Source organism: Sphaeramia orbicularis, chromosome 8, assembly GCF_902148855.1.
Source record: "Sphaeramia orbicularis chromosome 8, fSphaOr1.1, whole genome shotgun sequence".
In the NCBI taxonomy this organism is placed as follows: Eukaryota; Metazoa; Chordata; class Actinopteri; order Kurtiformes; family Apogonidae; genus Sphaeramia; species Sphaeramia orbicularis.
The window spans coordinates 13,491,377-13,515,689 of NC_043964.1; the positions used below are offsets into that span (position 1 = coordinate 13,491,377).

Genomic DNA, 24,313 nt, shown 5'->3' on the forward strand with positions numbered 1-24,313 from the left:
GGGTTCTCATTTCTTAAACCACAATTAGTTTAATGAAGAGCAATAAGATTATACATTTCCAGGATTGAACAGACTCATTTTGGGAGCATGAGGCGTGATTTTCATTTGTAGATTGGCCACCACAGAGTCCAGTCCTGAACCCCATTGAGAATCATTGAGATGTGTATTCAACAGTTAATACTAATGCTGTTTCCCCCGCGAACTGGATTAACTGGATGGATGGACTTTTTCCTTTTTTTACCCAAGCTGTGTATATATTAATAATATCATATCATATCATATCATATCATATCATATCAGATTAGATTAGATTAGATTAGATTAGATTAGATTAGATTATCGCATTGATTGATATATATTTTTCTTCAAATACTAAAAAAAAAAAAAAAAAAAAAAAAAAAAAAAAAAAAAAAAAAAAAAAAATCCTCCCACATTGGACCACTGTCCTTGGTTACAGGCACTTTCAGTCACTGTAAAAGTTAATACTTAAGATCTGTCCAAAATTTGTTAACATTTTACACTCAGAAAAAGCTGAAAAATTATATATATAATTTTTAAATATGTAAATTTTAGCAATAAGGCAGCAGAGGATATAAATATATACAAGGATATTTTCAGTTTTTGTCGTGCACGTTTACTCAGTACTACCTGATACGTATCTGCTGCCCTCTTGTGGACAAAGGGTGTAAACTGCGACATTACAGTCTGCTCATTAAGTAGTGCGCATACTCAAATGAAAGCTTGGTTTAACACTTCCGGTTTGAACTTTCAAGCTAATTTACGGATTTGAGCGAACCATAAGGCACACTTTTTTTTTTATGACTGTTATTATTCAGATACAAAATGTTTAACAATCACATTATTAACACAACAAAAGTTACTCTCTTTAAAAAAAAAAAAGCCCGAACTTTAAAATAAACCAATGTTATGTACAAGTCCGTACTTTTCAGCGGTGCTAACAGTTTTTCTAGTCTAACTTCAAGCATATTTTGCTTTTTTATTGCTCACCCGGAAAAGAAAAAGATTAAAATGTGAATATCTGACGCACAGTAAATGAGGCTGATGTTGTTCTGGTGAAGTATCTGCTGCCCTCTTGTGGTAAAACTGTGCTATAGCATGTTTTTATTGACGCTAGGTTACCGTTACCTCAGACAAGCACAACTAAACCGTACTTTGGATAAAAATTAATTGTTCAAACCAGCCAAAAATGTTGGACAACAACAACAACAACAACAACAACAACAACAACAACAAAAGCATTCTGTGGCGGGGGACAGATGTCTGATCTTAATCAGGCATGTATTTCCAAATCTGATATCAGAATTTATCCAGCAAACCATGATTGTGAGCTTTGCGAACATGAAAAAATCAATTATTTGCTTTAATTATTTATTTATTTATTTGTTTATTTAGACTTTTGTTGTGGATTAACAATAGCAAGATAATATGTCCTGACTTGGTCAAATTTACTTAAGACATCAACATCTGGAATAAACCTAAGTGTTGTAGTGTTGCAGTTTTCTACTGTGGCCACAAGAGGGCAGACTTTAGCAGATAACTTGATTAACTGTTTCCTGTCAAACCACATGAAACCTACATAAAATAACCCTGAACACAGTCATATGTGAACTGTGTTTCTGCTTCAGCTTCAGCTCGAGGACTAAGTAAGATATATGTACGTGTATAATCTTTATACACCAGAAAACTTTATGAAATGAAAACGTCGTGTTGTTAACATTTATGATAATACTGGACATAAGAGCTGCAATGAAGCTAGAGGGAATGCGAGATGTGTCTTTGTTTTATTCATTTATTATGTGTAGTATTTTATGTATTCTAAGTTGCTTTTCTACTCATATTACCTTTCTATCTTTTCACATGCAGTGCAGAACTCATATTAAAAGGCTTCATTTGAACCCTTTCATGCAATTATGAGAACCTTGGTCACAATATTTGTGTGTTTTTATTGCTCTTTAGGCATGAAAAAAACATGTGATATAGTTTTTTTTTTTTTTTTTTTTTAAGGAGTTACAAAACTGTCCACTCAGCCGGACACCATGCATTTAATTTTTCAAGCAAAGAAACATGTATTTAAAACCTAATATCAGAAAGTGATATAGAAAAGTATGGAATAAAAACATTTTTAATGCTGTTAATCAGATGTTTTCCCACATTTTAACATATTCTAATACTAGTTGTTATTCATTTCATGGAGATAATATGCCAAAAAAAAAAAAAAAAAAAAAAAAAAAAAAAACAACAACTTTTGTTAGTTGATTTACACTAAAACATGTCACTGCAGATCAGGTTTATCAAGAACAGCATAGTTACAGTAATGGTATGAAATGCACTGTATGGGATGATGCATAAGTGTCCACTGTGTTGGCTGATATGGAACTAAAACAATAAAACCCATGAATATACAAGAGAACAGTTGTAGAATAGCAGTCCACTGCAGTGACCTCTGTGCATGAAAGGGTTAATCATAAGCAAAGCAAAACGGCATGTTATTGTGATTTATAAAAGCTATGTTATTATATCATCATTTTAGAGTCTTATAATAGTGACAGACAAAAATATTGGTGGACTTGGCCCCACTTTGCTTACATCGGACTATTATTTTGTAAGAATTTACCGGAAGTACTAGCATATTGTAATCTCCGCATTAATGCTAATTTAACGCAAGTGCTCGAATGACGCAGTTTCTTAGTATGTCCACAAGAGGGCAGCATAAAGTTATTACAACCACTATTTGACGTAATGTAGTGGTTTAATTGCGTTGGAAATTTAAAGAGCTGAACAAAAGTTTCATCAGGTCACTTTCACATCGTATTATAACTGTATTAGGACCAAATTTCACAACATACTGCGACGATTTTTTTTTTAAATTTTTTTATTTTAAAGACACATTAGATGCAGTACTCCTCCATGAGGGCGTTTGGATGCCACGAAAAAGGTTAGGGAAAATATTTTGTGTTTTCTAAAATACTTTAGAACCATCAGCCATATCCCCCTGATAAAAATGTCCATTTTCATATTGCATATAACAGACTTACTACTCCACCTCCGTGATCATTTTTAGAGTCGCAGAAACAAACTGAAACATAATGCATCATGTATAAATATAGAAACAAAATAAATGACCAAACAGATAAAATCTAAAATGAAGCAATATAGCAGCTCTCAGTGAACATGATAAGCCTACATATTTTATTTTTACTCATGTTTTATATTTCTTTTTTGTTTTATTTAACGTTTAAGCTATAACAACTGACTTTGTAATAAACAATGTTAAATAAAGGCAGAGAAGTTGAAAAATATGGAACTTAATTTTAAAACATACTCTATTTGCAGCTGTATTCTGATTTGTTTTGTAGTTTTAAGGCAGAGTTACACATTTTGTTTATTATTAATGTGTCTCTCTACAGTGGTGAGTTCCTTTTCCTCAAGTGCTCCAGTTAGCATGTCCACATTGTGATGTTTTCTGCAGTTTCGTTCTCATCACAAAGGACTACAACTCCCAGGTACAGAGGCCGTCGACGTGACCATTTAGGTAATCGCTCGGCTTATGTGTCCGCATGTCCCACTGTGACTCGTTGTCGTCCTCTGGAAGGGACAACTATGATCGGCCTGGTTGATTAAAACCTACACTTTGTGCATCTGTGGAGGTCGCTCTGCTTAGTCTGCAGGTTGGTGCAAAACCAGATCACCTACATTATATTTTACATTTCAGCTTGGTCGACCCCTGTGGTGCAGTTTGAATGGTAACAGGTGACAAATACACTTACATCACTCCAGTGTTGTACAATCCTGAGGCAGCAAAGGTGAATATAATCATTTATGGCCTAATGCTGGTCAGTTTTCATTCTGAATAACCCATTTCAACTGTTGATGATGAGTCTATGCAAGTGTTTTGTGCTCTGGTATTTTTACTAAAACTACATCAATTTTGCTTCTGTTTTTACTAAACTTTTGGTGAGTTAATCCTCCGGTATCCGGGTGCGCATTTTAGGCACACACTTCGTTTAAAAAAAAAAAATAAAAAAAACCTTCATATTATTTTCACAATTTAAATAAGGTTAGAATTCAAAAGTTGTTCATTTTTGCACGCTCTTTAACTCTTTCATGCATAGTGGTCACTACAGTGGACAGTTACTCTACAGCTTTAATCTTGTATATTCATGGGTTTTGTTGTTTTAGTTCCATATCAACCAACACAGTGGACACTTATGCATCATCTCATAAACTGCAATTCATACCATTATTGTAACTTTGCTGTTCTTGGTTGGTTCTTGAGTGGGAAATCAATTGTTAATATTTATTTTTTGCATATTATCTCCATGAAGTGAGTAATAACTAGTATTAGAATATGTTAAGATGTGAGAAAACATCAGATTAACTGTATTAAACATAGTTTCATTTCACTGTTTTCATATCACTTTATGATACTGGGTTTTAAATACATGTTTCTTTGCTTCAAGAATAAAATTCATGGTGTAGCTGAGTGGACATTTTTGTAACTCCATGAAAAACAGGTTGATTTAAAAAAAAAAAAAAAAAATCACTTACATTGTTTTTTTTTTCATGCCTAAAGAGGAATTAAAAACACTCAGGAAAAAAAAAAATCTTGATAAAGGTTCTCATAATTCATGCATGAAAGGGTTAAAATTCTGGCCACCAACTAAAATTTACACATTGTAAACAAAAGAAAATTAAAAGACTAGCATCTGTCTCCCAAGTGTGCCTAAAACACACTATTTCTTCCATTTGATATGTATGATTAGGGCTGCCCTTGATTTACAAAAATGAAATCAAATTACAACAGAAAAATAAATCAATATACAATATTTAATAGTTTGATTAATAGGTGTGCCTTTTTTTCACACTTGGTGACAGATACTAGTATTTTTGTACATTTAACCTAGCACCAAAAATAATAATGCAAATTAACCAATGTTGCTGTTAATCATTGACATATGCCAGGATGAAAAAATCAAATAATATGTGGTCCACTTTTGATGTAGTATATTGAAAAAAAAACAAAACAAAAATTTGTGTGTTTTTTGCATCCAAAAAATGGTTTGTTTACATTACAAACACGGCATTTAAAGGGTTAAAAAAAATGTGACAATTATTGAGTATTTGGCATTTTTATTTATGGCTCAAGTTGGTGAAATAGAAAAAAGTGTTAAAGAATTAAAAACAAACTATGAAATTTTTTTTGACATTATTCCACAAGTGTGCGAAAAAGGCACACTTGGTGCTTAGTAAGGGCCTTGCTGGATGGGATACCAGAGGGTTAAAGACTGAAATAAATAGAATTTAGATGTAGACATATAAGCTATACAGTAAATGAATGAGTATCACAGTTATCTAAAAAATGTTATGTCATCAGGCAAAAATTTACCTTGTCATGCATTGATTATGAGAACCTTAGTCAAGATTTTTTTCCTGAGTGTTTTTATTCCTCTTTAGGCATGAAAAAACAATGCGATTGAAATTTTTTAATGAACCTATTTTTCATGGATTTACAAAAATGTCCACTCAGCTGGACACCATGCATTTAATTTCTGAAGCAAAGAAACATGTATTTAAAACCCATCATCAGAAAGCAATATACTGTGTGAAAACTATGAAATAAAAACATTTTTAATGCAGCTAATCTGGTGTTTTGTCACATTTAACATACTCTAATACTAGTTATTACTCACTTCATGGAGATATGAAAAAAAACCAAAACTTTTTGATTTAGAAAAGTGTTAATTACAGTCTAATTGATTTACACTAAAACATATTACTGCATATCAGGTTTATCAAGAACAGCAAAGTTACAGTAATGGTATGAATTACAGTGTATGGGATGATGCATAAGCGTCCACTGTGTTGGCTGGTATGGAACTAAAACAACAAACCCATGAATATACAAGAGAACAGCTGAAGAATAGCTGTCCACTGTTGTGACCAGTATGCATGAAAGGGTTAAAAAGTTATTTGGTCAGTGGCATCTATTACTGTTGTCAGATTTACTTCACCACTTTTTTATTTTTAAATTTATGTCTTCCTCTATAAGATGTTTTGTTAATGCCTACAGACCTTCATGCTGTATGTTTTAGTTTTAACTGTTAACCTTTAAACCTGTGCCTTCATTGTGTTGTTCTTTTATTCACTGTTCTATTTGTATTTTTAATTGTGATGGATTTCATTACCTCCTCAGGCCCAACGGATGCAAATGAGCCTGTTAGCTATATTAGACTTACATCTGTTTTGTCTCACAACAGATGTTAATTAAAATGCACTGTCCCTACCAAATAAACCAATAAATGATAAAATAAATAAATGTCTTAAAAAAGCAAAGAAAAAAAAAACTTCACCATCAAAAACAAACATTAAGACTTCATATTTCTAGTGTGAATGAACGGCTGAAATGGACACAAAGGTTGTTGGGAGCTGAACATTCCAGAAATTACAATATGCAACAAATCAGATTAGAGCCAAGAACAAATGTGACAGTCACTCTCCACTCAGTGCAGCCTCAAGGCGGCAAACTGGACCCCACACAATCAACAATGACACTATTTATAAAAAGTCTACGTAAATCAACTGGTTAGTGCAGAAATCCAACCTTGCTATCAATTCTATAATAATTTAAATTGAAAATATGTTAAAACTCTACAATGAACAGTGTTTTAGTTAGAGGTAGAGTGATATATCAGCTGGCCAATATACTGGGCCCATCTATAATGTTTTGTTTTTGAAAGCTGATATTTGATCAGTAGTAAAAATGTTATAAGATATTTGATCAGGCATCTTTGTGGGCAGCACTTGAAGTTCAATAAATGTTCAAAGAGTACTATATGTACATGTGTTAATAATTTCATTCATATTGCTGCCTAAAAAACTTAATTATTTGTGTGTTTCAATTGTATTTTACAGTCATAGTGCTTTAAAAAAAAACAAACAAAACAAAACTAAAATGCCTTAAACACTGGCCTCAAATATCGGCTGTAGATGTCGGCCATCAGCTGATCAAATTTTAAGAATTGGCATCAGCCTTAAAAAAAACCAAAAAACATATCGTTCGACCTCTAGTTTTAGTGTTGTTGTTAAAGTGTCGTGTAGGGCCACAAAATATTTCTAAAATGGCTAAGATGTTTTTAAAGAAAGTACCAGCGTTACAAACCAGTTTTCATTCGGAATCATCAAATTAAAAGTAACATCCCACAGAAAAAGTCACCAAATTTAAGCAGTCATCCATAAGTGATCATAAGAAAATAAAGAAGTGGAAATGCAACTTGTATCACTTACTTAACCCGTAAAGACCCAAACATCCATTGGCAACCAAAAGTATTCACTGATATAAAATGTTTAAAACATATTGATCCACTAATCGTATTCATACATGTAAATACTTGGTGTAAAAAAACAGTTTGTCATCTTTTCATGGTCATCAGATATGACCCATTTGGACGTTCAAAGGCTCTGTAGTTACCATGGAAACACTGTCATCTTCTACAACACTGATTCACCAGTAAAACCCATGGAGTTGGATCAGTGACACTGGATGGGGACACTTGGTTTATGTTCAGTTAATGAAATATTTTACAGGAAAATGTATCTTTTTCTTCAGTCCTCTTTGTTTTGGATATAATAACCCTCAATTTTAATCTGAGGTTTAATGAACATCTACATAATCAGTGAATTAAATTGAGGAAAATACCTGATTTTCACTTAAAACATGCAAAATACAGAGCATAATATTAGAGTGAATGATAATAAATCATTTAAGAAAGGTTAAAATAGAGAAAAATTCATTTGGGAAGTTCCACAAAAGCAGCACTGGGTCTTTATGGGTTAATTTAGCCAGTGCTGCATTTTCAGCAGGTAATGGAAGTCTACTTATTTGTTAAGTGTGAATGTTATTTTTGCTATTGTCTTTCGCATTATTATTATTGCACATTCAAATAACAGTTAGGACTAAAAAAATAAATAAATCAGTGACTGGAATAGAGCATAACTCAGTTCAGTTAATCTGTTCTCAGTCTCATTTAGTGTATGCTCTCGAGACCCCTGAGGTCAGAGGTCAGATATCCATGGCGACCAGGACAGTGTTAGTGACCGGCTGCTCCTCAGGCATCGGTTTGGCTGTGGCATCACGACTGGCCAAAGATGAACTTAGACGTTTTAAAGGTCAGTCACTCACTCTGTTTTACATACTGTGCATAAGAGAATAAAGCTACTGATGCAGTGTCTTTACTATTTTCTTGCAGTCGTTGCAACAATGAGGGATCTTGAAAAACGGGGACCTTTGGAGAAAGTAGCTGGTGACTCCATAAACAAAACCCTGGAAATCAAACAATTAGATGCCTGTTGTGAAGCCTCTATCAGAGAATGTGTCAACAGCCTGCCGGACAGACGAGTGGATGTTCTCGGTTAGTCTGCTTTCATTTACTCTCATGGATACTTTTCAGGTGATTTCTTTTAATTTTTTGCGATCAATTTTTTATTTCCATTTCCATTTCACAAATCAAGTCCAACAGAAGTGTTTCAGGGGATACAGTAATACTGGACTGGATTCTCAGAGCAAGAAGAAATCAAGAAAAGAGCAAGAAAAAAATCATAATCTTACCAAGTGTATTTTTCTCATTTCTAGTCAAAATATCTCATCATTTAAAATAAGACATAATCACCTAAAGAGTAACTTTTCAGTGAGATATAAGAACATATTTTTAGACAACAGATCTTGAAAATCTTATTTCAAGAAATCTTTCCACGGTAATTTTTACGTGTTTCATTGGCGGATTTTTTTGCTTGAATTAAGCAAAAAAATTTTGAATTAAGAAAAAAAATCTGCCAATGGAACAAGTGAAAATTATCTTGGTAAGATTTCTTGAAATAAGATTTTCAAGATCTGTTGTCTAAAAATAAGCTCTTATATCTCACTGAAAAGTTACTCTTTAGGTGAGTATGTCTTATTTTAAGTGTGATGAGATATTTTGACTAGAAATGAGAAAAATACACTTGGTAAGATTCTGATTGTTGCAGTGCAAGACATAAGAATGTGTCATGGGATACCATAGAACACAGTGATACTATGATGATGATAAAAGAAAAGAAATGTCACGTTACACACACAGAAAAATAAAAATGCATACATAAGCTACAAAATTACACACACATACACACAAAACATATAAACACATAGAGGCACACAAACATACAGACAAGAAAGAGGGGACTTGACATCTAGAGGCACTAAGGTGAGAGAGCCAGTAGCAAAATTAACTTATAGTATGTTTTTCAAAGAGTCAGCAGTGCTACACCAGGTAGCAAAAAACCAAACTACTATTAAGGACAAATACACCTGAATAAATCCCACGTATGTGCACAGTGTTTCCTTAGTTTTGCAAAAGCTGAAAACACAGGCCTGTTCTTTACACGGATTTAGATTTTTTATCAATCCTGAGAGTTTGTTCCATAATTATTCAGTGTATTTTGATGATTTCATTTGATTTCAAGGATGATTTTTTTGCTGAAAGTTGCATGAAAGTTGTGTTTAACCCATAAAGACCCAAACATCCACCGGCGTTCTAAACCATCTACTGATCTAAACTGTTTAACACCTGTTCATCCACTAATCAAACACTAGAGTGCTCACATTAGCACCATTAATTCGAGCCGTTGAAAGCTCCATGTATAACTTTTTAAGTGAATTTATGTTCTCATACTCTCATAACAGTATGCTCTGATCTTACAGTGAACAATGCAGGCGTTGGCATGATCGGTCCTCTAGAGTGCCAAAACATGTCTGATATGAAGGAGCTTTTTGACACAAACTTCTTTGGCCTGGTACGACTGGTGAAAGAGGTGCTGCCTGACATGAAGCGGAGACAGAGTGGTCATGTTGTGGTGATGAGCAGTGTCATGGGGATTCAGGGTATGTGTGTTTGTGTGAGTGAAGTCAATAAATACACTGCAAAAATCCAAATCTTACCAAGTGTATTTTTCCCTCATTTCTAGTAAAAATATGTCATCACACTTAAAATAAGACATAATCACCTAAAGAGTAACTTTTCAGTGAGATATAAGAACTTATTTTTAGACAATAGATCTTGAAAATGTTATTTCAAGAAATCTCACCAAGATAATTTTCACTTATTCCATTAGCAGATTTTTTTTTTTTGCATGAATTAAGCAAGAAAATCTTGAATTAAACAAAAACTCTTAAATTAAGCAGAAAAAAATCTTGAATTAAGCAAAAAAAATCTTGAATTAAGCAAAAAAAAATTCTTGAATTAAGCAAAAAAAATCTTGAATTAAGCAAAAAATAAATAAATCTTGAATTAAAAAAAATCTTGAATTAAGCAGAAAAAAAAATCTTGAATTAAGTAAAAAAAAATCTTGAATTAATAAAAAAAATCTTGAATTAAGCAGAAAAAAAATCTTGAATTAAGTAAAAAAATCTTGAATGAATTAAAAAAAAACTTGAATTAAGCACAAAAAAAAATCTTGAATTAAGCAAAAAAAAAACTTGAATTAAGCACAAAAAAAATCTTGAATTAAGCAAAAAAAAAACACTTGAATTAAGCACAAAAAAATCTTGAATTAAGCAAAAAAAAAAAAATCTTGAATTAATAAAAAATACTTGAATTAAGCAAAAATAAATCTTGAATTAAGCAAAAAAAAAATATCTTGAATTAAGCAGAAAAAAATCTTGAATTAAGCAAAAAAAATCTTGAAATAATAAAAAAAATTGAATTAAGCAAAAAAATCCTGAAGTAAGCAAAAAATATCTTGAATTAAGCAAAAAAAAAAAAATCTTGAATTAAGCAAAAAAAATCTTGAATCAATTAAAAAAAAACATCTTGAATTAAGCAAAGAAATCTTGAATTAAACAAACAAACAAAAAATCTTGAATTAAGCCAAAAAAAAAAAAATCTTGAAGTAAGCAAAAAAAATCTGCCAATGGAACAAGTGAAAATTATCTTGGTAAGATTTCTTAAAATAAGATTTTCAAGATCAATTGTCTAAAAACAAGTTCTTATATCTCACTGAAAAGTTACTCTTTAGGTGATTATGTCTTATTTTAAGTGTGATGAGATAATTTGACTAGAAATGATAAAAATACACTTGGTAAGATTAGGATTTTTGCAGAGTAAAAGACCGGAGGCTGCTTTGTTTAAATTCTAATAAACTGTACTCATATGTTTACACAGGGCTGCTGTTCAATGACGTCTACTCGGCCTCCAAATTCGCTGTGGAAGGATTTTGTGAAAGTTTGGCAGTGCAGGCCATGAAGTTCAACATCAAGTGATAACCTGCCTTGAACAATACACTAGTTTAACACACTCAATGCAGTCACAACACTAACACTGGTCCTGTATGTGTGTCCTTTCTCTCACCAGGACTACACTGGTGGAACCCGGTCCTGTGGTGTCAGAGTTTGAGAGGAAAGTGTATGAGGATGCTACAAAGATGGATCTATCAGGGACAGATGAGGAGACTGCCAGAATCTTCCGTGAAATCTATCTACCATACTCTAAGAAGGTGTTCGCCTCATTAGGTCAAACATCAGAGGAAGTAGCGGAGGTAAATAACAGCAGTAGTGATCATGTCATGTGCTGAGTGATGATGAACACTGGAAAAAATCAAAATCTTACCAAGTGTATTTTTCTCATTTCTTGTCAAAGTATCTCATCACACTTAAAATAAGACATAATCACCTAAAGAGTAACTTTTCAGTGAGATATAAGAACTTATTTTTAGACAATAGATCTTGAAAATCGTATTTCAAGAAATCTTACCAAGATAATTTTCACTTGTTCAGCTCATTTAAATCAGGCCTGAAAATCTTATTGTTTACTGCAGCTTTCTGTTAAACTCTTAAATAATGTCTTTTAAATAAACTTTAAAATCACATTTTATCGCTGATGATGTTAATGTCTATTTTTATTTTAATGTTAATGTTTTTATATTTTAACTTTCTCTCTTCTTAAATGTATTTTCATGCCTCTCCTGTGATGCTTTTATGTTTTATGTAAAGCACTTTGAATTATCCTATACATGAAATGTGCTATACAAATCTTTTAAACTCTGACAGCAGTCATTTTAGTCATTTTATATGAGATTTTTAATTTTTTTTTTTATGTTAGCAGAACCAATAGGGTCTTTTAGTCTGCATTGGTATTGATTGATTATTTATTGTTGATTATTTAAATGCATTATTCGTAGTTGCTTTCAATGATCTTGTATTTGTGCACTGATTTATTTATGTTTGTCACATTGCATTTTGGATGTGGACTGATGTCTGTGGTAAGCTGCAAATAAATTGCCTGTATAGGATAAATAAAGTTTTCTGAATCTGAAATAAACTTGTCTTGCCTTGTTCCACTGGTAGATTTTTTTTTGCTTAATTCAAGATTCAAGATATTTGCTTAATTCAAGCAAAAAAAAGAAAAATCTGCCAATGAAATAAGTGAAAATTATCTTGGTAAGATGACTTGAAATAAGATTTTCAAGATCTATTGTCTCAAAATAAGTTCTTATATCTCACTGAAAAGTTACTCTTTAGGTGATTATGTCTTATTTTAAGTGTGATGAGATATTTTTGACTAGAAATGATAAAAATACACTTGGTAAGATTTTGATTTTTTCCAGTGAGTAATTCACCACTAAAATGTTTTGTCTTTATATTCAGCAAACCCTCAAAGTAATCACAGCCAAGGACCCCCCCCCTGCGCCATCAGACTAACCGGCTGTACATGCCCATGACTACGCTCAAGCATGCAGATCCGACCGGTCGACTGCCTCTCGACACCTTCTATAAGATGATTTTCAAACATGACGGTGTCTTTAATGCAACTCTTACGTTACTGCGGATACTGCAGAGGAGCACAAGGAAGACATAAAGATCTGATGGTCGAGTTTTACATGTAACTCTTGAGGTGAGCGAGCACGCAGACAGTAAGTGCCTGTTGTAGCTGCTGCATTGTAACTGCCATCTGTAATGGGTGAAGGTTTGGCTCTGAGGTGTGATGAACTATATAGGACTGTACAGGAGACAAGATGTTACCTGTAGATTACAGCGACGACTACAAATATATGACAATTCCTAAATGTACTGTGAATATGCACATCGTATTTTTGCTTGTGCATCACTTTTTCTAACTTATTATAGAGTTTTAATCATTGTTCTTATTAAATGTAAAAAAAAATACATATATTTCTTGTTATATTGTGTGTAAGGAGAATGAAAATATAACAAAATAAGTAAACAAAAATGTGTTTTATTAACATTATTATAACAGAGCTGGAATCTAAAGACAAAATCAAGAAAGTGGACAATGAATGTAACACTGAATATGATCTACACTACTGGCGAAAATTAAATGACATTTAGAAACATGATTAATCTATCACTGTTTTGGTCTTATCTTTATTGCAATGGCTTTCAAAGAATACTCATATCCTTTCCAAGACCTCCAGTTGATCCCCATCCCATAGGTTGAACTTCCCCACAGGTACAGACCGTTGGCATTGACACTGTGGCATTCTCCATACCACCATCCTCCGAAGTAGGTCTTAGCACAGTTTGTAGAATGAGTATCTTGGTCTTTGTCAAATGTAGAAAAGCTTAGACCATTATGGTCACTTAGAGAGGTTCCTGCAAACAAAAGCAAATTGGTCATTCCAAGGGCTTAGGGCAGGGGTGTCAAACTCATTTTAGTTTTTGGGCCACATACATCTCAATATGATCTGAAGTGGGCCAGACCAGTAAAATAATAACAGTGGAAAAAGTAAAATTACATTATGAAAATGTTTGCATCTACAAATTTTCCTTAAAAATCTGAATAAGGCAAACAACTTGAAAAGTCTTAAGAAAAATAAGTGTAATTTTAATAATATTGTGCCTCAGTTTATCATTACAACTTAGAGATCACAGTGGATCTACAAATGCACAAAACATTTAGTAAAAGGCAGAATATTGTTAAAATTGCACTGACTTCTTTTAAGACATTTCAGGTTGTTCATATTTGTTCAGATTATTCCCATTTTTGGTCAAAGAATTTAAATTTACTGTAAGTTTAAAAATGTTCATGTAACTTCACCATTGTACAGTAAAACAAAGAGAAAAATATGGAGTTTTCATTATTTATAGGTTATTATGATAGTATTTTACTGATCAGATTGGTCTGTATGTGAAACCTGAACTAAAATGATTATTAATTTCTTCAGTGTAATTTTTGCATTACTCAAATTCATCCCACGGGCCTGATTGAACCCTTTGGCGGGCTGGTTTTGGCACATGGGCCATATGTTTGATACCCCTGGCTTAGGGTTATCGTGAAAGCTAATAGGGTGATGAACTTTGCGCTTCTGTATTACACTTTAATTTCTGGTGACACAGACATTGTTGTCCAATTTGACTCACCAGCTCCACCATCTGTTAAGTCACTCAATGTAAGTATGTAGCCTTCCTGCTCTGGACCAACAGAGAAAGTTGAGTATTGAACGTAAGCCTTCGCCCCCTCAAAGTCTTCCATGTCTATCCTCATTTCATAGCTCTTCCTCAGAGTGAGAAGATGGATATTCTCCAGACCTTTAAAGGGACAATGTCATTATCAGGCTAGTGTTGCTGAAGTTACACTGACACATTTACTTTACTGAAATCCATCAGAATGAACCCTTACCTAACCAGTATTCTCCAGATGCTTGTCCAAATCCTGTCTTGTATTGGTCCCATCCACGGTAAAAGTTAATTGTGCCATCTTTTCTTCTCTGAATAACCTGGGGGCAAAATGTGTTCATATCGCATTTGCCTCCATTTTTATTTGATACCAACTGTGCTTTTTTTTTTTTTTTTTACTGCAGACTTAAATCATTTATAAGTATATAAAAATACATACTGTCCATTTACCACTATCAGGGTCATCTTCACAACCCATATCGCAGTAGACCTGGACAGGGGAGGTTGATCCTGCTGGGTAAATGGTATAAACCCCACTGTGACCAAAACCCCTGTTGTACAAATCACTGCAATCGACTGGAAGAAACACAGGGGAGCAGAGTGCCCCTGGGATCAGCAGTAGAAAAACTATGAAAGCCTGCAATCAAAAACAAAAAACACAGAGAACCTCAAGTTAGTATTTTGAAATGACAAGTATTGTGCATAAATATATAAATAACTAATTAAGCACTAAAATAAACTCACCATAGTCATTGACTGAGTGGCACAGCTTTTTGGTGGCTAAACTAGCAGCTTGATGCCGTGATTTGTTTTTAGAAATGATACCGTGGATGGCAGCAAAACTCAGTGAGGGTGAACAATCTTGTCTGTGTACAAATACATGTGCAATTGAGGTCTTCTTGATTTTCTTGAGGCTGCATCTCCACTTACAGCAGCTGCTTATTACGGCTAAAAATAAGGCGAGAGATATCACTGTGTCCTTTTTCAGAAAGACGAGTGTGTATGACAAAAAGTGCAGGCTATTTTAGACCTTCTCTTTCTGTCCTTTTTAAGCTTGTTCTTAACACTATAAAAAAAGTTGGATGGATGTAACATGACGTTACATTTAAATTTGCGCTATTTTCAGAACAGTTTGGATTGTAAAATAGATCGCACCATATATATTTTAAACTTCTGTTGGTGCTGGTCTGCTCTATTGGACTATAGCGCTTCAGATGTGAAACCTGTCTAAACCATCATAGCAAGTGAGAAACTTTTTTTTTTAAACTGTGCCTGGATAAGGGGACTTGAATTAATGAATGTCCTCCTTTCACATATGAAAAAATTGAACACAAGGACACAAAATGTAGTTCCCTACAGTTTTTTTTTTATTATAAGTAAATAATTTTACAACTTTTGCCTGTAGAAAGAAAACTGACTGTGGAAAGTCTTTATGTACAATGATTCTGAACTACTTTTAAACAAGTATAGAAATTAATAATGACAGAAAATATCTATGACTGTTCTAACAACATGAGACCAATAAAATATCAGTCACAGCCTCAGCTTCAAATAATGCTAAATGAAGTACATTTTATTTTTGTCCTTTTTAGTACATAATCATTTTAGAAACATAAGACTTCTTAAGCAAAGAACTACCCAGAACAATCATATTTACAAACAGAAGTGGGGTGGTTGAAATGTACAAAACACTTAGTGCGACCTGGTGGTGAAACTGAAAGACCAGATATGAACAAGAAAAACCAAAACAACATAAACAAAAAAAAAAAAAACAACCAACCGACCACAAACAAATTACAATCTGAAATATAATGAACATAGTTCCCAGGTCTGACAGAACAGTAACTGTTTCTATTTAGAACAGGATAAAACAACAAAGTGAAAGTCTAACTCAGTCTATGACACAACTACGGGTAGTGCTAGGGCACCACACTAGTGGTGTCCTGCCCATTTTGTTTATGATGCCACAAATTAAAAATGTCATCTACAATAATCAAATGGCTTTTGAATGCCCATGGTAAGTTGAGGATCTCATAGTTTCACATCATTGTGGGAATGGAGCCAGCTAAGGTGTTAGCTGGACCATTGGAGGTGTCATCCTAGATGTCTTTGAAAAAGGAGAGGATACAGCACTACATAGTAGTGTTCTTTCCTTCACTCTCTACTAACAGCCAGTTTACGATGCAACTCCATGGCCCCTAGACTATAAACTGCTGTAGATGCAGGGAACTGTCCTACTGCATACCATAAAACACCTCCCTGAGGAGTGACAGGGCATAAGCAGTTGTAGCCCTACAGCCACACCCTCACACTGACAATGACATCACCACAGACACTATACCAGAGGTGAGGTGGAAGTCACAACAAAACCTCAACTGCCATAGGTTGTCTAGGAATGTTTAATTTGGTCCAGTCAAGGACAAAGTGAGGGCTCAACTAATTAAATTTCTAAATGCCTGTAATCTGGGTCTATTCTGTGTTTAACAGTGCTGAAACAGCATTCAAGCTAACAAATACAAAATGTTTGCAGGGAAGAGTGATATAAAATAGCAGCTGATAAGCATAGCTTAGTACATCTGAAGTGACGTTAAAAATGTATCGATGGATTCCACAAATATACAGAGTATAAAACAAAATGAAAAAAAAAAAACATTAACAAACTAAAAAGGGCAGTGACAGGTGGATTTTACATGTAAAAAATGCTCTGTGAATGAACACAAGCTTTATGACTGATGTTATCAAGGCTGGCAGTACAGCTGGAGGTTACAGTCCTCTAGAAACAGAAAAACGCTACTTTGAAATGGGCGTGCTACATCTAAAATGTTTACTCTGTTTATTTTGACAGGTCATGGGGAAAATGTCCAGAAATTAAATGCCACCCATATGTTATAATTATGCACTGTAGTATGTTGTATCTGACCCACACATGCCCTACGGGCTGGTCACTTGAAGTGCTTCAGAGACACCCATCTACATTCTTATTCATAATACTCATACGGAAAATAATTACCACAATTCATTCAAATCAGAAAATATCACTACTGCTGAGCAACTCTTAATATATATTTGCTAGAACCTGGTTAACATCTTTACCAGTTTTTGTTGGCCTAAATAAATATTATCAGGTGAAAATTCCTCTTTCAGTTAACTGGCCTGAATGAAATGTTAGATTCTTGTACATCACTTGCCGCAATGGCTAAACAGAAATACAGGGTTTTTGTTTTATTTTTTTCTTTTTCCAAAAATGGGAGGGGGTGGCACATTATGTGAGAAGCCAGGACAGAAAGATCGTAATCCACCTAAAAAGCAGTTCAGAGATAAAAACAATAAATAAAAATAAATGAATTCCCTTCAACATTTTACTTTTTTCTCTTATCTACTTTTAAATGTTAGTTTTCAGGAAAGCGTTCCTAAGTCTTTGAAATGAAAGACTTGGTTTTCTTCATATATTTTTTTATAATAAAAAACAAGTCCATCTGTGACAGAATTACTTCATTAAATTGCCTGTTGTTTTTCCAGACAACACACATTTCCCTTTACTTTTTTCTCTGCAATAATCACTAGCAGACGGTCCTCATGATAAACAGTCAATCCAAATCCAATGAAAATCTTGGAAACAGGCTGACACATAAACACAGACAGGCCCGAGAGCCAGTCCAAAAATTCTTTTACCCCAGGTCCTTTTTCATACAGGAGACATGGGATCTTTACGCAAACACCTGCATCTTGCCGTTGGCCTCTGGAATTTGGGTAATTTGGGTCTGGGCATTCCCAGCAACTGCTGGGCTAGGGGTGGAATCTGACCAATCAGAGACACAGTGAGGAGAGGGGCTAGACCAGGGCTCAGGAGACTCTGGGGATGGTGTCAGATAGGGGTGCTCACTGGGCAAATGGAGGTAATGCTTGGGTGTGGCATCTAGTGCGGATGAGTAGCTGTGCTGGGAGGGAGGGGTAGGATAATCCTCTGTTCCTGCAGTGCTTCCGCTGGCCTGGGAGGGCAAAGCCTGGGTAGGCTGGGCCGCTGGTGTGGCTGCCTGTGGGGGTTGAGCTGAAACTTGTTGTTGAGATGGTTGCTGAGGCATCTGCTGTGGTTGTTGCTGCTGGAAGAATGATGGTGTGGGCTGTGCAGTCTGGGGTGTTGGTGGGCTTGAGGTGGCCATGCGGGCTATGCTCTGCTGGCTGGGGATGGTATGGTTGATGAGCTGCTGTTGCTGTTGTTGCTGCTGCTGCTCAGCAATGGAGGGCAATTTGACTGGGCTGATAGTTGGTGTGGATGTAACAGGTGTGGGCTGCAACATAGTACTACGATACATCTGTGGTTGGTGCATCAGCATGTTCTGCTGCATTGCTGGGCTTTGGGGGTGCATGCTGGCTTGGCTGTTGTGCACCAGATTCACCACCTGCTGGCCACATTGGGAGGAGGGAGGCATCCGACTGTGCCAGTCAAATGGGACACTGACTGGACTGACCATGCCCATATTAATCCCCATCTGACCTGAGCTCAGCACGTAGCCATGGTTAACATCAGAAGCCATGGATACACGTCCTTGCAAGGACATTCCTCCAGCCCCCAGGTCATTGAGCTGGGCCAGAGACACAGCAAAGGGGCCTCCTCCGTCCATCATACTAGTATGTACCATAGGGGTGTTTGGAACAGACATGGATGAGTGGAAGAGCCCGGGTGATGGCATGGCCACTGGAGAGGTGGGGTTGGTGATGTAGCCAGCATTGCTAGCTCCCCCATGGGGTGAGTCCAGTGAGTCGACTGGGGACAGGGTAACTGAGCTTTCCAGTAAAGCACTCTGCATGTCCAAGGTCAGCTTCTTGTTGCGTGCTTTCACTGACTCCTTGAGACTGGTAGTATGTTGGCCTCCCAGGACACCCTTTGCCCCAGGTCGACGATTCTTCTTGCCTTGTGGGGTGTTCTTCAGACTAGGCAGGAAAGCACTGGGAGGGCACATGAGAGGAGACAGCGTATGTCCCCCAGGGAGGTGGTGTCCAGCCCCTCCATGGCCTTGAGGACTTCTTACTGTATTGTACTCATCAAGAAGCTGCACAATATCATGGTGCATACGCTCCTGTGCGATGTCCCTCGGCAACCTATCCATATGGTCTGTGATCTCTCTGTTTGCAAAGTGAGCCAGCAGCACCTTCACAGCCTCACAGCTGCCCTCACGAGCGGCAAGGAAAAGAGGGGTCTCCTCCTGAAAAGACAACGACTTCATTAGATATAGCTGTATCTCTCTAAATCATTCCAAACCAAAACTTAGTTAAAATGGATAAAGTGGATGACATGCCTTCAGATCTTGCATATCTTTGTTTGCACCATTCTTCAGCAGGGCGACGGTGGCATCTACATTATTCACTGCAGCAGCCCAGTGCAAGGCTGATTTACCTAAAAGAGATGACAAGCACTAAGGTTACATTTTTGTGTTATTAATAAATTTAATCCAATCTGTTAAAAATTTAAAAACTTACCCAATTCATCAACTGCATTGACATCAGCATGACAAGTGATCAGCTCCTCTACCATACCCTCCACTGCCAATCTAGCAGCCAAGATCAGCGCAGAAGAGCCATCATACATACGGGAATCAAGATCCGTAGCCCGGTTTCGAATTAAAATCTAGGAGGAGGGACAAATGTGTGTCAATAGTGATAGCGTACAGTACATGTATGTAGTTCATTTAATTCTAATGCTGATTAGCCAAAAAAATTGCATGTAGTAGAGTGATCACCTGGAAAACACCCTGTGCATCTGCTGCAACTGCAGCATGTAGTGGAGTACGTCCTGTGTTGTCCTGAGCATTGGCATCTGCCCCTGCATCCAGAAGCCTCTTAGCAGCGTCAGCACGAGCATAGCGTGCAGCCAGGTGGAGTGCTGTTTCACCAGTACGATCTGTTTGGGCAGCAAGAGATGCGCCCTGATAGATGAGGTCAGAGATGATGTTGGCCGAACACTCCTCTGTCTCATCCTCTTCCGCTACCTCAGACTCTAAGCCACCTCCACAAAACGATGCCAGCATCAGAGGTGTAAAACCATCTGGTGGGAATTGAAAGCAGGCACAGATAAGTGTCTATTATAGTTGCAGAAATCTCAGTTCCAATGTTAAAAAATAATTTTATTGCTAACCTGGACCACGAACATTAACGTCCATGCAGTCACTTTCAAATTCTCCTTGAGGTGGTGTGAGTGCCATGGTAGGAGGTACACGGATATCAGCGGCTGCAAGGTGATGTTGTGTCCATTGCCTGCTGTCCACAGCATCTTCACTGTCTGACAGCATACTTGGTTCTTCAACCTGAATTGACAACACAAGAAATGTTTCTTTCTTATACATTTCAAAGATAGTTGTAATTCTGTACAATCTTGTTTGGACATTGTGAATACAGAGTAGGAGTGTAATTGACCTTGAGCCTTTTTGCCTCTGGGCAGTCAGAGTCCATCCACTGGTCACTGTGATCTCCAAGAAGTGACTCCTCCACATTTTTTGGCATGTGTCTATTTATAGAAAAAATAATACAAGGTTGTAAGGAATAACATGGAATCAAAATCCATTCAACTAACATTCATAAATGATGCTGTTAGTGTTAACATCTGCCCATGAATACATACTTCATTCCCAAAGCATCCTGACCCACAGGCTCCCTGCGGTTCTTGTTGCTGCTGGGTTCCTTTTTGAGGAAGAATCCCTCAGGGAACCAGAGGGTGCTATGTTCTCGCTTCCGGCGGGCAATCAACATGCCAATCACAAGGATGACCAAAAGGAAAAGAGAAGCTATTCCAACTAACATGAGCTTGGCCCACTGTGGTATGACAGTTTCATCTATAATTGATTCACCTGTGATAAGAAAAGAAAACAGTAATGATACATATGTGTATATATATATATATATATATATATATATATATATATATATGTTATCATGTTTACTGGATGTTAATTACTGCTAACTTTACTAGTTTTCAGCTCTACTCACCCCGGACTTCTTTGAGGGGGTAAGGAAAGCGAAGCATTTCCACAGCAGACAGGGCTCCAAGGTATTCTGCAGCGTTGTTTGCTGAGGGGAAACAGTCTTCTGAGTCCTGAGCACACAGACGGTTGTCTATTTCCAGGTAGACAATAGAGCTACAGAAAAATGGAAAAGACAAAGACGAATTTAGTTTTATGAACAACCAGCAAAAATAAAAGTAGAGTTTATTTTCTGTCTGTCTGACTCACCCAATGACCTCCTGTTGAGGTTGCAGCTCGCGCTTCAGTCGTGTGCTCCGGCGCATGTAAGGCCGGATCATAGCTTCTCCATTATTATCCAGCCGGAAGCGCAGTGTAGTGTGTAGAATAGCGCTCAACTTCTGAAGAAAAGCTTTGCGGGTGCGGAGAAGTTGCTCTGGTGGTAGGAGGACTACCAAAACCAAGACACCATCAGCAAGTTCCTCTGGAACCTTCTTTGCACAATCCAAGCCATCCCAGCCACACTCTTCCACATTGCAGCCCTGGTCACACTTATCATCGGCATAATGAGCGATACAGTAGGACTCATACAATGGACTGGAAAGGACACAAACAGAAAGGTCAGCTCAATTTTCCTCAGGAGAACATGTAATAAACAAGGAATAAATGAACAGTAAAGCAACTCACTTGCAAACTTTCTCTTTTTTGCAGTCGAAGTTGTCATAGAGACAGTCAGCGTTGTTACAAAACTCATCACACTGGCTGTTGTTAAAGAGACGCCAGCAACGGGGATCTTTACACCTTGCCCATGGGTTCACTGCTAGAGAGCAGTCACCACCATCCCACTGACAGGCAAATGAGTTGCATTCCTTGTCGCAAACACCATCATTGGCTTTACCATGACAGTCAGCCAGAGGGCATGAAGGTGGGAGTGGTTCAGCAGGTGTACTGATCTGTTCACAACGTTTGCCTTTAAATCCACTACTACACTGACAGTGGAAGAAGGGAAAGCTTGTCTCTTCTGTGCAAAGCCCTCCATTCCGGCAGGGCTGAGAGGAGCACCCATCATTAGTTCGGTGCTGACACTGGGGCCCACCATAACCTGGCAGGCAGGTGCAACGGGCTCCTCGTGTAGTAAGTGCACAGCTTCCTCCATTGTAGCAGGACAGCTCTCGACAGGACATGCTTCTCTCACAATTAAGGCCAGTATAACCCTGCAAGGAAGAGTACATTCTGCATTTAAAATATGCACTTTCAGTGAACAAGTAACAGTGAAAATCTGACATTAATAGAAAATACAATTAAATGATTATATATTAAGGCTTCTGGTGTACTGGTATGCAAACCAGAATATGCAAGTCAAGTGGGGAGATAAAATGTCCTCCCCCTTTGGAGTGAGCAACAGTGTGCGGCGGGGGGGGGTGCTTTCTCCTGCGCTCTTTAACGTGTACATGGACAATCTATCTAAACAGCTGAATGGTTGCAAAACTGGTTATGTGTTTGGTAACAGTGTAATCAGTCACCTCATGTATGCTGATGATTTGGCCACTTTTTCCCCTGGCAGTGCTGGGTTTCAGCAGCTGCTGAATATATGTTATGATTATGGTCTTACATATGAAGTGCAATACAACGCTACAAAGAGCACAGTTTTGATATGCAGAACAAAAGGGGACAAGGACCTAAACTTTCCTAAGTTTTACCTGTCAGGACAGGTGCTGAGTGTGAGCACCAAAATAAAGTATTTAGGTCACTTTATTACGGATCAAATGTCCGATGATGATGATATGTTCAGGCAATGTCGAATGTTATATGCCCAGGCTAATATGTTGGCAAGAAAATTCTCAATGTGTACAGAAAATGTCAACAAGAATCTCTTCAGAGCATATTGTACTCCTCTTTATACTGCCCCCTTGTGGGCCAGGTTTAAAAAGGCTAGCTTACAGAAGCTCAAAGTAGCATATAATGATTCCATGAGAATACTGTTTAAAAAACCTTGATGGACTAGTGCAAGTGAGTTATTCTGCAATGCAGGAGTTAACACTTTTCAGGCTCTTATGAGAAACTTAATGTACAAATTTATCTTTCGATTGAACGATTCTCAGAATTCCATCATTAGGCTTTTGACAAATCCCAGTCATAGTTCGGTGCGATACCAGTCATCCCTGTGGCGACACTGGTACAGTTGTCTTTTATAATATTGATGATGCTTTGTCTGTATTTTTAACCTGTGTTTTAAAATTTATTCTGTTTGTTGATTGCTTGTTTGTTTTTAAATGGACTCCCAAGTCTGCAAATCAAGATGATGATGATAAATTTGTTGATTAAACACTTAATGTGATTGGACACTTACAAGTTGACAAGTGCAAGTGTATCCCATTGCAGAGCTGCTAGATACAGAGCAGGCTCCTCCATTCTGACAAGGCTGAGATTCACACACACTGAATCTGCTTTGGCACCTTCGACCTAAAAATAACAACATATTAAATGTAAAACTCAAAAGCATGAGTATTTTACTCAATGAGTGTACATCAATAGATTTCTAACCTGTAAAGCCAGGCTTGCAGACACATTGGTAGTCATTGGGCAACTGAATGCAGTCAAAACTGTTTGAGGGACTGCAAGGATTGGAGAGACACTCATTTATGTCTCCCTCACACCTTTCTCCTGTGAATCCTGGAGGACAATTGCAACGATACCCGCCAACTCTGTCCACACACGTGCCATTGTTCAGGCACTTAGGAGGAGCATTTCGCAGCCTCAGAGATGGAGCACAGTCATCTTCATTGATCTCACAGAGAACACCTTTAAGAAAGATGATTTGTAAATACAGTTGTATATCTAATAGCTTTAGAGCAAATAAAGTAGGCTCTTTAGGAATTAGTGTGTTTTTTCTTAA

The 24,313-nt window shown here is 36.6% G+C and overlaps 3 protein-coding genes across 3 annotated transcripts in view; 1 reads left to right on the forward strand and 2 right to left on the reverse strand.

Moving 5' to 3' along the window:
- The first annotated feature begins 3,541 nt into the window (after window positions 1–3,541).
- Window positions 3,542–13,404, forward strand: LOC115423742 (retinol dehydrogenase 8). Its single transcript, XM_075353488.1, is given in 8 exon segments — window positions 3,542–3,689; window positions 8,040–8,187; window positions 8,268–8,429; window positions 9,755–9,934; window positions 11,214–11,307; window positions 11,403–11,586; window positions 12,695–12,724; window positions 12,726–13,404. Coding segments are annotated over 7 exon segments (927 nt in total). The 5' UTR covers window positions 3,542–3,689; window positions 8,040–8,090; the 3' UTR covers window positions 12,906–13,404.
- LOC115423743 (microfibril-associated glycoprotein 4-like) lies at window positions 13,264–15,362 on the reverse strand. Its single transcript, XM_030140760.1, has 5 exons — window positions 15,209–15,362; window positions 14,904–15,101; window positions 14,688–14,784; window positions 14,429–14,596; window positions 13,264–13,660 (listed from the first exon to the last, which is right to left on the reverse strand). Exons 1-5 carry the CDS (start codon window positions 15,215–15,217, stop codon window positions 13,413–13,415), a joined length of 720 nt encoding a protein of 239 aa, XP_029996620.1. The 5' UTR covers window positions 15,218–15,362; the 3' UTR covers window positions 13,264–13,412.
- Window positions 15,363–15,810: 448 nt separating this feature from the next.
- The window catches only part of notch3 (notch receptor 3), a 29,020-nt gene continuing 20,517 nt past the window's right edge, over window positions 15,811–24,313 (reverse strand). The window contains exons 22-33 of the mRNA XM_030140759.1: window positions 23,962–24,219; window positions 23,768–23,880; window positions 22,105–22,631; window positions 21,688–22,014; window positions 21,446–21,594; window positions 21,081–21,306; window positions 20,876–20,966; window positions 20,598–20,766; window positions 20,203–20,507; window positions 19,943–20,090; window positions 19,762–19,859; window positions 15,811–19,668 (exon numbers count right to left, since the gene is read on the reverse strand). Coding sequence (XP_029996619.1) covers window positions 18,172–19,668; window positions 19,762–19,859; window positions 19,943–20,090; window positions 20,203–20,507; window positions 20,598–20,766; window positions 20,876–20,966; window positions 21,081–21,306; window positions 21,446–21,594; window positions 21,688–22,014; window positions 22,105–22,631; window positions 23,768–23,880; window positions 23,962–24,219 — 3,908 coding nt within the window. The 3' untranslated portion in view covers window positions 15,811–18,171. The remainder of the gene's footprint in view (window positions 19,669–19,761; window positions 19,860–19,942; window positions 20,091–20,202; window positions 20,508–20,597; window positions 20,767–20,875; window positions 20,967–21,080; window positions 21,307–21,445; window positions 21,595–21,687; window positions 22,015–22,104; window positions 22,632–23,767; window positions 23,881–23,961; window positions 24,220–24,313) is intronic.